Raw genomic sequence first — 12,463 nt, forward strand, 5'->3', positions numbered from 1 at the left:
TAGCGGAGGCCCATGTTCCAACCAGACATAACTTACGAGGCAGACATAAAATGCTGGAGTAACTCAGCGGATCAGGCAACATCTCTGGAGAAAAGGAATAGGTAACGTTTCGTGTGGAGACCCTTCATCATTCATCATTAATACACTGGAATTTAGAAGGATGAGAGGAGATCTTATCGAAACATATAAGATTATTAAGGGGTTGGACACGTTAGAGGCAGAAAACATGTTCCCAATGTTGGGGGAGTCCAGAACAAGGGGCCACAGTTTAAGAATAAGGGGTAGGCCATTTAGAACTGAGATGAGGGAAAACTTTTTCAGTCAGAGAGTTGTGAATCTGTGGAATTCTCTGCTCAGAAGGCAGTGGAGGCCAATTCTCTGAATGCATTCAAGAGAGAGCTGGATAGAGCTCTTAAGGATAGCGGAGTCAGGGGGGATGGGGAGAAGGCAGGGACGGGGTATTGATTGAGAACGATCAGCCATGATCACATTGAATGGCGGTGCTGGCTCGAAGGGCCGAATGGCCTCCTCCTGCACCTATTGAATATTGTCTATTCCAAAGATGCTGCCTGACCCCTTGAGTTACTCCAGCATGTTGAGTGTAAACCAGAAGCTGCAGTTCCTCCTTACACAGCTCACAAAGATACAGAAAAAAAAGGCGATTGCGATAACTTTACAATTAATAAGGTGTACGCGGTGGGAATTAATTGGAAATGGTTCGGCTGCATTAAAAAAAAAAACTTCTTTGTATGATTAAATATATCCTCGCCGTTGTGATGGTGGTGTGGGGTGGGTGGGTGGGCGGGCGTTAGGACCCAGGTACAGCCCTCTGCTGGCAATGCTGACTCCTCCTTATCTGGAGTGTCAAACTTGACATCACCCTGAAAGCTGTGTATGGTAACTTCCACGGCGACCACAGCTCCCTCATCTTATTGCTGGCATGCTTCACAGAGATATGCTCCACTCACAGCCGATCACTGCTCCAAAATGGCCTGGGCTTTGCGAATCTGCATTCTCCCTCTGATCCTCTGCTGTGTTATCTGCTCGGCACAATCGACGGGGCATTCTGCAAATGAAGGTAAGAATTATAAAAGGGAGATGGGAACATTATTTTCCTCGCTGATGTAGCGAGAGAGAGAGAGACGGTCTCAGCGTACGCCGAGTGGGTGGTACTGTATGTACGGCAGGAGGCTGCGCTTCCATCATCTGTTAAAGGTGGTCAAGGCAAGGGCGCAATTTAACAACATTAAACGATCAAAGCAGTCACCTTACCACCGCGGTCTGCAAACTATTGAAGTGTTATTGCAAGGAAATTGTAATGAAATAAAAAAAAAATCGATGGCGGGACCCGTGGTTAAAACCAGAGAAAGTTTACACAGGAAAGAATGCAAATTCGAACAGAGCAGGGAATTTTGGAATTATTTTAAAGGAGGTTGCACGCTGTTATGTTGTGAAATGCTGAATTCGGTGCTGTAAAGGTGACAGAATAGAGACACCCATCGTACATATCCTGCAAGTCTGCATAGATTGGAGTGGAGTCTCACCGATAATTATCAGGTATTTGTAAATAGGGCAGGACTGTGGCCACATGGTTAGTGTTGTGAAATGCATTCTCAAAAGAGGGATTGAATGGTACATTTTCCCTGCCGGCATCTCCTTCGCATGTAACTATGCTAAAGGCAAGTTGTGAAACTTTGATCGCTAGTTGAATTCTAGCTCCCAGTTTTATCCCAATGAAGAATTCTCGATGGGAGCTGCAGACCACTTGCAGAGGGAGATAAAACAAACTTTTACCGTTGGATTTATATAAATATTTTGCTAAACTCTCAATAAGTTGGTTGGACTGCGGTGTAATATTGAGATGCCCAGCAAATAACTGACTATTATTTAGTCTTGAACTTTACACTTTTTTTTTTGTGATCAACAATCTGCTGTTTTTTTTAACTTCTGCTTCTCGGAGATGAGGAGTTCGAAAGATTTCATTAAATAGAAAACATTGTGATTATGATAAATGGGGGGGAATACAGAAGTCAGTCGAATGACAGAGGAAAGTGAAAGGTTTCCATTATTGTATTTTATCTACTTGGTTTTGACTGGAGGGGTCATTTTCAAACCACAATTTATTTATATATTTGCCCATAAGTGGTCGGAAAATTACAGGCGATTTTATCTCACAACTTATAATTTTTTTTCCTGTACCAACCTCTGTGATTAATTGAGCTTCAGATCCTTGCGTGCCAATGATAATTCCGTGCTTCCCAAGCACCGAGCGCGTTTCACCTTTCGGGAAAGATGTGCAATTTGAGTTAATGGGCGAATAAATGTCTTCTTTACTTTATGAAATACATTTACTTTATGAAATTTGAAGTTATTGTAAAATCTGTTGATTTGATGTTCTCGGTATAAAAAGATATATAAGAATCTGCCATAGAGTGTGTCCTAATGTTAGCAATGTTAAATTACATTAACATAGACAAGCATAAGATGAGCGGGCAGAACGTTGATTTGAATTTCTTGACTTGCATTAACGTTTTTTTTTTAAATCAATTAGTCAAGTTAGTAGATATAAATCTCAATGCTGGATCCATCCAAACAAGTTGGTGAGATTAAACGAGACTCTTTATGTTAAAATTCACCCGCGAAACAAGAAGAATTGAATCAACAGGGTATTTATTTTCTGTCATTGAAGGTGACGCATTGGCAGGCACCGAGCTCTGGCGATGAGATGAACCCGGCTAGTTATGCTTGCACGACACGCACCGTCGTTAAAAGTTGGGCGTGAGATTCTGGGCTTTATCCTTTTCTGTTACCCAGCGGTTTACAGACCCCATTTCCCTGTTAGTTTCACACACGAGGTCTGTGGAGTTTGAGTGACAATTATATTCACTGCCATTTACAATTCCCTGTGTAAGATGAATTTGTAACAGTGCAGAATCGTCTGTTGGACTTTTTTATTGAACGTGACCTTATTTAATTGTTAAACTTCAGGCACTTGGACTAATCCACAATTCGGGATGTGTATTTTATACAGGCGGGGTAAATTTTGTCCTAGTTGCACTGTTTAGCATTCCCGACCAAAATATGTGGTTTCATTCACCATGAAGTGATTATTCAATTAGTCGCAATGACTTGAAATGTAACCAGTGTGGGTCAGTACAGAGCTTTCCTGAGCATCGGCAGCTCTGACATCGGAAATCAATTTTGACACTTAATAGATTTTTTAAAAAAGTTACTGTCAGAAACAGGATTTGGGGCTTTTCAGTGAAGAATAGCCCAGACTCGGAATAATAGCCCGAAGAAAACAAACTCTTAGTCAGTCTTAACCGGCTTAGTGTTCGATAAATCGACCTGACCAGCCGCCCCAGTGCAGACTGATTCCTTCTTCTCTTTTTTAAGTTTAAATTAGTAAATGGACATCATCCGCCTAATTGCTTCCAGCCGTAATTTAAGCGTAAAACTTTTAGTCCTTTTGTTTGTTTCAAAGATACTTTATTCAAATATACTTCATTGTCACATGTACCTCGGTGTAGTAAAATGCTTTGGGTTGTGTGCAAAACGAAGCATTGCACTGTACCTAGGGACACGTAACAATCAAGTATATTTGAATAAAGTATCTTTGAAACAAACAAAAGGACTAAAAGTTTTACGCTTAAATTACGGCGGAACACAGTTTTGAATTGAACGAAAATTACACGTTTTCTGTGTTGCACTTTGCGCCGCTTTGAAACCGAATCAACACCCGGAGACTGTTTGACCAGGTATTCATTTATGCTGTTCACACAATGAAATACTGTTTCTATTTTACAACCAAGGCCTCGGCGCCCGGGAGGGGATCTCACTGGCCGCGCTTTGAAAAGACCAGATTCCCAGACTTGCGAGCTTTCTCTCTCTTCTTCAGCGAGAAATGTTTAGCCTATGTGACCAAACTCTGAAGGTCTGGCGCTTGTTTTTCCAACAATGCCTAGGGCTTTATGCCCACTTCCACTCCACCTCACCACCCCACCAAAGGACCATCCCAGTTGTGTCTATAACTCTCTATACTCTTCTCCCCAATTTCACCTCTTCAATGACAATTTCACTTCGTCAATGGAGATGTAGTGTTGTGCGTATATCCTCAGATGCTTAGAGACTGGTTGTGGGTATAGCTACACAAGTACGTACATACCAGAGATGCTGCCTGTCCCGCTGAGTTACTCCAGCATTTTGTGTCTATCATAGATATGTGCATGCAGGCAAAATTACATACACGTTTATGCACACTCGTGTGATACATGTGCACACGTTAAACAGCAGCACAAACATATACAATCCCAGATATACGACAGAAATACATTCACGAGACGTGATACAAGCCCTCAGTCTGAAGAAGGGTCTCGACCCTATTCATTTTCTCCAGAGATGCTGTCTGATCCGCTGAGTTACTCCAGCTTTTTTGTGTCAAACTTCAAATGTAAAAATCTATAACTGTTCACGCGGAAGACCATCACCTACATTTCGACACGATGAAATTAAATACACCCAGAAATGATGTATGCACTGCCACAATAACAAGTACACGTATGCACATATCCGTTCATCTAAATGAGTTGTAGCTGGCTAGTTGGGTGAAAGTTCTCTCTGGGCGATCTTCACCAGACCCAATTGGCCATTGCACACAATTTACAATACATGGCATTTAGAAAACTATCTAATAGTTATAAGAATTGGAAATTACATTAACACCATGCGTGATGCCCTTTTCACATCCTCTTGGTGAAAAGTTAGAAGAAATATATTTTTCGCTTGGGCAGCTTACAACCCAACGGTATGAAAATTGAAGAGAGACACAAAATTCTGGAGTAACTCAGCGGCACAGGCAGCATCTCTGGAGAGAAGGAATGGGTGACGTTTCGGGTCGAGACCCTTCTTCAGACTGTGTTCATTTCTCTAACTTCAAGTAAGCCTTACAACCTCTCTCTCTCTCTCTCTCTCGCTCTCGCTCTCGCTCTCTCTCTCTCGCTCCCTCCCGCACCCTAGTCGACGTACTAGTTTTACAGTCGTCCCATCGAGTCCCACCGGCTCGTTATCACTTATCCCACAGCCAACAATGGACCATTGTGGGCTCCAAATCCCCTTGAATATCGTTGCATTTTGCATAACTTCCATTAATTTGCCCTAACCACCGTCCCTATCTCTCGTTGACCTTTGCCCAGTCTGAAGAAGGGTCGCAACCCAAAACGCCAACTATTCATTTTTCCCAGAGAAGCTGCCTGACCCGCTGAGTTACTCCAGCTTTTTGTGTCAGTCTTAACATTTTTATATTCTCGATATATACATTCGCATTGACAAAGCAAAAAAGCACTGCCTTGTTTGGAAGTAGCGAACCTTATTGAACATAGATTGAGAAAGTGCTGAATGCGAAGTCCCGACTGTGGGCTTCTGCGAGTTTAACAATCGCTTCGAGCGAAACATCTGTCACTTTCTATCGAGGCCACTTAATGGGCGGTAAGTAGTCGAAGATGGCCGGGCAGATTGCGGGTTTCATCCGCCCAGGACTCGTCCATGGCGCTGCAAAAGCAACGAAATGTGGCTGTCTTGGACCAATTTAATGGGACCGGCACTCTGCGAAATTATGCACGCTGTTTAAAAAGACGGCACCTTCAAATCACGTTACTAATTGGATGCCCTCATTATTGATCGCCTCGATAACGACCAAGGTTTGTGTGAAAAGCATGGAGAACACTTATTGTTTCGCCAAATTAGGCGGCGTAGAGAGTGGGAGGATGGAAGGACGGAAGAGAGCTTGAGTGAGAGCTTGAGCTGGACGGGACGCGTGGACATCTCTCTTGACCGCTGCTGTTTCACCAAGGCACCGAGTGTGAGAAGGTTTGGCACACACATTGATCCAGGTTACATTGATCCAGGTTACATTGATCCAGGTTACAGCAGCGGCACGGGCAGTGAAGATGAACATCCTCACCTATCTGGGCAGGCAGTGAAGCCCATTGCACGGTCCTTTAAGGGAGAGGGGTTGCTAGTAAACAGGCGCAGTATAAGTCTTTGCCTTACGTTTTTGCAGTCAGTTTATAAAGAAGCGCTCCTCCCCCCCCCCCCCCCCCCCCCCAAAAAAACCCCCACACCGCACACACAGAACAGCGCAGAAGCCCCAGCGAGCGGTGCAGGGTGAATTATCGCCCTGGTAAGGCTGTCCTTGTGTTGGGCAGACAACGGGGAGGCAGGCGGTGGGAGCTAGCTGGCTGCTAACGCGGCGTCCAACATAACAACGGTCATGAAAGGACATGTGTTTTAGCACCGCGTTCACCCCATAGAGCTTCACACATGTTACGGGCGTCCTCAATGTGTGTGTGTGTGTGAGTGTCTGCTCTACCTATTACAAGGCGTGGAGTTCTCTATTCCCATTGTCCGTGTGTTTCGTAATTAGCATTTTTCTCATAAAGCATGCATCTTTTTTTTTAATGCCATCGGTTTATTAAACTGCCCATTTAATTTACAAAAAAAAAAATGCAAGCGCGTTTCTTTCTGCCTGCGCGTTGAGTAAGTGTGCCAGTGGATATAATGGTCACTTATTTTTAAACAGAATGCTTTGCCCAGTGAAGTGTGAATGAAATCTTTTCAGCAAACTACAAAGATTCAAACTGATTATCAAAGGTTAATGGGACGAGCACTAAATCGGCGGGGCACCCTGTGCAGATATCACCGGGGCAACAGCTATTAACCCATTCCTTGTCATTCAGTTGAGCAAAGGTATAGATAGGCATCGCACTTTGGTTATAACGTAACACTTACGTAACACAAAGCAGCGCTGGGACCATAAACGAATAGTAATGACATGCTATCTCTCCATGGACCTCATCCAAATATGAATACATATTAGTACTATAAAGTGAAACGATTATACACAACTTCAATCGCTCTCGTTCTTCTTTGTATTAAAAAAAAGTTACTTCTGAATTTTGACTTTGGAACCGTTTACACTTTTTTTTTATTAACCGTTTTAACCACAAAACAAGTTTGCTCTTGTTAGCACGCCTAAAATTACGATACAAATTATGTCAATTGCCGTAGTCATATCCCGGACAATAAATAACGTACGTTGTCTGTCATCCGTCACAATAAAAGGGAATGTCATCAAGGGCGGCACGGTAGCGCAGCTGTAGAGTTGCTGCTTTACAGCGAATGCAGCGCCGGAGACCCAGGTTCGATCCTGACTACGGGTGCTGCACTGTAAGGAGTTTGTACGTTCTCCCCGTGACCTGCGTGGGTTTTCTCCGAGATCTTCGGTTTCCTCCCACACTCCAAAGACGTACAGGTATGTAGGTTAATTGGCTGGGTAAATGTAAAAATTGTCCCTAGTGGGTGTAGGATAGGGTTAATGTGCGGGGATCGCTGGGCGGCACGGACTTGGAGGGCCGAAAAGGCCTGTTTCCGGCTGTATATATATGATATGATTAAGATGACAAATAATCGGTTAACGACAAATGTGGCCTTAAGGTGAGAGAATGAACAGCCAAACACCCTTAATTATATGGTGTTTGTTTTCTTTGTGTCCGATTATGATTACAAATTGGCGTTTTATTGACAATGCTTTACACCACGAAAACTACAAGCAACGCAATTCGACACAACTTTGTGCAAATATTATTATAATTGTGCAATAAAACAGTTATTTTTAAAAAAAATAAAATTTTATACCAATACTTTTTTGAGGTGAGCCCTCCAAGCATAACCCTCGGTTTACAATCCTGGCAAAATATGAAGAGAAAATGGCAATCCCCAGAATACAGAAGATGTGAATGTGCAGTGTTTGAAAGCAATGTGAATTTCAAACTCATTCATTGTAGACTTTTGGGATCCGTGGGGATTGGTTGGAATGGTCAGCACTGACGATCATTTTATTAGGAAAAAACCCCTCCAGATGCTGGTTTCAATCGAAGGTAGACACAAAATGCTGGAGTAACTCAGCGGGTCAGGCAGCATCTCTGGAGAGAAGGAATGGGTGACGTTTCGGGTCGAGACCCTTCTTCAGACTGGTCGACCCGAAACGTCACCCATTCCTTCTCTCCAGAGATGCTGCCTGACCCGCTGAGTTACTCCAGCATTATGTGTCTACCTTTGATCATTTTCAACCGAATGCCACTTCACACATGAACAATATTGCATTCAGCAAAACCACGTGGTCTGTGCCATGAGGATAGATTTCTCAAAAGATTATTAAACATTAGAGTAGATCACTACTGTATTTTACATCATAATGCAGATGGCACTGCATTTTCTGCAAAGTCAACTCTCCCAATAGGTAGCAAAATGACCTAGATTGTACTTAGGAAGTAAGCAGCAGGAAAATTCTCCACACAATTAAGAAACTACAGCCACTCCCTTTCAAACAATATCTTCCAAAGTATCTAGTTATGAATTATTTGTTAGACGGGGTGTGGTTAGACTCTCTTTAACACCTGAGTTGGGAACAAAATTAAATATCACCCAATGCAGTGGCTCCTATTGTAAGTAAACGTGCAGCCGTTGAAGAAGGTTAGGTGTTAAAAGTGACAGTGAAATAGTTTCATTGGGCAATGAATGCTCTACTTGAGCTAACTGAACAAAATGGCCTCTTAGCCAAGGAGTTGTTGCATGGTGTATGTCTATGGACCTCCGTCCAAGTAAGGCAGACAGCATCTCTGGAAAATGGCAGGAGAAAACTGACCAACAAACAACCATGTAGGAAAACGGAAAGTTCAACATGATCAAACAGATTCTTTTTTTCCAGTGTTTCATACTTGCTATTTTAATGCTTACTATTTGAGATGTTAGTTTGAAAAGTATGCAGGGTATATTTGGGAATAATCCTGGTCACCAAAACGTTTTGTTATACAAGAATACAGGAAAACACAAATAGAGAGAAAGCTAATTGTCCTTCCATTAATTTCCCTGTCAAAGAAATATGATTATCTAATTCATAGAAAGCTAAAAAATATATTAAAATAAGAATCAAATACCTTAAAAATAATTGTTTAATATATTCCATGTTATTCCTGAGATTTTAAAGCTCTTTCTCATAATGTTCATTTTTTAAATTCTTTCTGCCACCTATTTTTTGTTAGACTGCTTTATTTCTATTCACAGTAGCACACTTTAGGTGAATGGAGGAACTTGCAACTATTTCAGATGTCTTCCATTTGTCAATTACTCTCCCATTGCACCCACAAATCGATATTTCCATGTGTAGAAAGGAACTGCAGATTTATACCGAAGATAGACACAAAGTGCTGGAGTAACTCAGCGAGTCGGGCAGCATCTCTGGAGAAAAAGGATGGGTGGCGTTTCGGGTGAAGACTCTTCAATAAGTCACCCATCCTTTTTCTCCAGCGATGCCGCCTGACCTGTTGCGTTATCCAGCACTTTGTGTCTTTGATACGATGCAATACCATAGAACTTATTTATCCCAGGAGGGAAATTGATCTGCCAACAGTCATGAAACACAAAATACATGAAACATGAAAGTGACGAGTGGAAAGGATTGGGGATGTGCAAAGTTTGGTGGGGGGGGGGGGGGGAGGGGGTCTGTCTACCCCATGACAGAGGGGGGATGAGTTGTACAGTTTGATAGCCATGGGGAAGAAGGATCTCCAGTGGCGTTCTGTACTGCATCTATACGTCTATCTTCAATCTATATTTGCAAATAGCTTTCCAAGTGTATTCTGCAATTTTGCACTAAACTGCTATTCTCCACTTCTCTAAATTGATAGGATATATTTTAAATCCAAAGTGTACATTAACACCAGAGTAAGGGGCAGCCCAGATGTTACGAATCACTTAACAATCACTAACACATCCACGCTCAAGCACTCTTGCACAGAGTCAACATTCATTACCACCCTGGCCTCCAACGCAAGTGTGTCCCGTTGTATTTGAGAGGACCTGTAACCTTGTTCCAACGTGGGGAAAGGCAGACACACGCGAATGCTCACACACACACAATCGCTGGTAAAATAACCTATATTACATGCACAGATTGAAAATGAGTGAAGAGATTGTCACAAGAGAAGAGTGGAGTGCCAGGACTGTAATTAAGAGTTGATAGGGCTGGAGATTAGTTATACCAGCTGCGGACTGGGTGACTGATGGCTGTCGTAACCACACGCTGTTAAAGTAGAGCCAGTCCAATCCTATCAATTCGCACCCACTGAATGAAAACTATGCCAGTCCATTTTCCACACAATGTATTCTGACATTCCCTGTATTATCTGAAAAAGATTCTGACCAGAGACTTCCGAGGTGTGATTCTCACATGAACCTTGATGGCAATGAAATAACTCACACCACCAGGACCAGAATAAACATTTGATACTCAAGCATTTTCTTTTAGTTGAGTTACAAACAAATGGTAGCAACGTTTCAACATAAACTGTCATAAATCAATTTAAATTTTCATCGCGCTGTTCAACTCTGATTCCGAAATTAGATTAAAGCTTTTCAAAGAATGCTGAGCCATCATTTTTCTGTTTACATCGTGTTTCAGACAGTACACGGAAGAGATTAAATGTCATGACAAAACATGAGAGAAAAACAGGATTACTTTTTTCACCCCACCACCATTGTTCTTGAAGAGTTACTTCCATGAGGTGGTGACTTTTTTGTTGCTGAAATGGTCTTTATGTATAATATTTTCCAAATACATAAATTGTTTATTTGCAAGATAAAGTACCAATGACTTTGTATTTTGAACCATATAACTTACTTAACATCATATTATTCTATATGGTTCAGCATGGTTTCTAAATGGGAATGTTTGGAGTTTACAGCATCCGGCTATGTATATGAATAAGAAAGAATGAGAGGGATAAGGGCAAACATGGATAAATGGGTCTAACTTATGTGAGACATGGATGAGTTGGGCCGAAGGGGCTGTTTCTGTGACTCAATGACTCCATGACTCTAAGTAAGAAATGTCAGAACAGGATGAATAGACTGAGAAAAAGAATAGGTGACGTTTCGGTTTGGAATCCTTCCTCAGACCCAACCTGAAATGTCACCTAATATTTTTCTCCAGAGATGCTGCCTGGCCTGCCGTGTTACTCCGGCATTTGAGTCTATCTTCACTATAAACCAGCATCTGCAGTTCTTTCTTACACATGTACCTACTGAATCCACTTTCTCTTGGAAGGTGTCCTGATAGACATTTTTAAAGTTGTGAAAGTTTTTGATACAGTGGACGTGCTGAGAATATTTCCACTTGTGGGGAGGATCCATAAATGTAAGATAAACACCAAGAAATCAAACAAGCAATTAAAAAGGAACATATTTACCCAACAAATGGTGAAAATGTGTAACCTGATGCTGCAGAGGGTGGTTGAAGAGAATAGAGTAGATACATTTAAGGGAGAAAAGGACTCAAAATGCTTCAATGGGTCAGGTAGCATCTCCGAAGAACATGGATAGGTGATGTTTTGGCTCTGGATCCTTCTTCAGACTAATTGTATTGGGGATGTGGGGAAGAAATCTAGGGGAGAGGAAAGGCATGACAAAGCATGGCAGGTAACAGCTGGAGCGTAGAAGGAACTGCAGATGCTGTTATATACCAAAGATAGGCACAAAGTGCTGGAGTAACTCAGCGGGTCAGGCAGCACCTCTAGAGAAAAAGGATGAATGACGATTCAGGTCAGGACCATTCTTCAGACACAGACAATAGACAATAGACAATAGGTGTAGGAGGAGGCCATTCGGCCCTTCGAGCCAGCACCGCCATTCAATGTGATCATGGCTGATACTCTGCCTTCCTATTTATCCCCACAAGGGGGACTTTTGATGGGCAGACAGTTGGAACAAAAGCCAGAGATTAAAACTGTTTAAAGATTAAATATGAGACAGAGGAAGGAAGCGTTGCAAATTGTGAAGCAAGAGGAAGGAATGTAGAAGGAGTACCCTCCTCAACAAACCCCAACAGTACTGCCCTCCCGTCCCCACAATTAGTCTGAAGAAGGGTCCCAACCCTAAATGTCACCTATCCCATGTTCTCCAGAGATGTTGCCTGACCCTCTGAGTTACTCCACCAGTGTAAACCAGCAATGCAGTTCCTTGTTTCTATGTTAAAGGAAGACTGGATATTCATGTGAGGCCAAAGGAAGTAGAGGGGTATAATAATAGATTTAGCTTCAGAAAAATAGAAGGAGACGACAGTGGAACATAAATGCCTTTGTGTAGGAAGGAACTGCAGATGCTGGTTTAAATTGAAGGTGGACACAAAATGCTGGAGTAACTCAGCGGGACAGCATCGCAAATGCCTATGTGTAGTTGTGGAGTCAAATTGCCTGTTCATGTGCCATGCATCAGACATCATCATCCACAATTCCTGTAGGCTATCCAGTAATTAATTTAGATCACGGTGGTCATCTCATCAGTCAATGGCAGTTTTGTTGATCTTGGTCTTAGATTTTCCTTGCAAAGGAGTGTATTGAGACTTTGGTGA

General features: G+C 42.3%; 1 protein-coding gene across 3 annotated transcripts in view; it reads left to right on the forward strand.

Moving 5' to 3' along the window:
* The first annotated feature begins 887 nt into the window (after positions 1–887).
* The window catches only part of epha3 (eph receptor A3), a 251,299-nt gene continuing 239,723 nt past the window's right edge, over positions 888–12,463 (forward strand). For all 3 annotated transcript variants that reach the window (XM_078409603.1, XM_078409605.1, XM_078409604.1), the window contains exon 1: positions 888–1,078. In XM_078409603.1, coding sequence (XP_078265729.1) covers positions 895–1,078 — 184 coding nt within the window. In that variant the 5' untranslated portion in view covers positions 888–894. The remainder of the gene's footprint in view (positions 1,079–12,463) is intronic.

Source organism: Rhinoraja longicauda, chromosome 12, assembly GCF_053455715.1.
Source record: "Rhinoraja longicauda isolate Sanriku21f chromosome 12, sRhiLon1.1, whole genome shotgun sequence".
NCBI classification, from domain to species: Eukaryota; Metazoa; Chordata; class Chondrichthyes; order Rajiformes; family Arhynchobatidae; genus Rhinoraja; species Rhinoraja longicauda.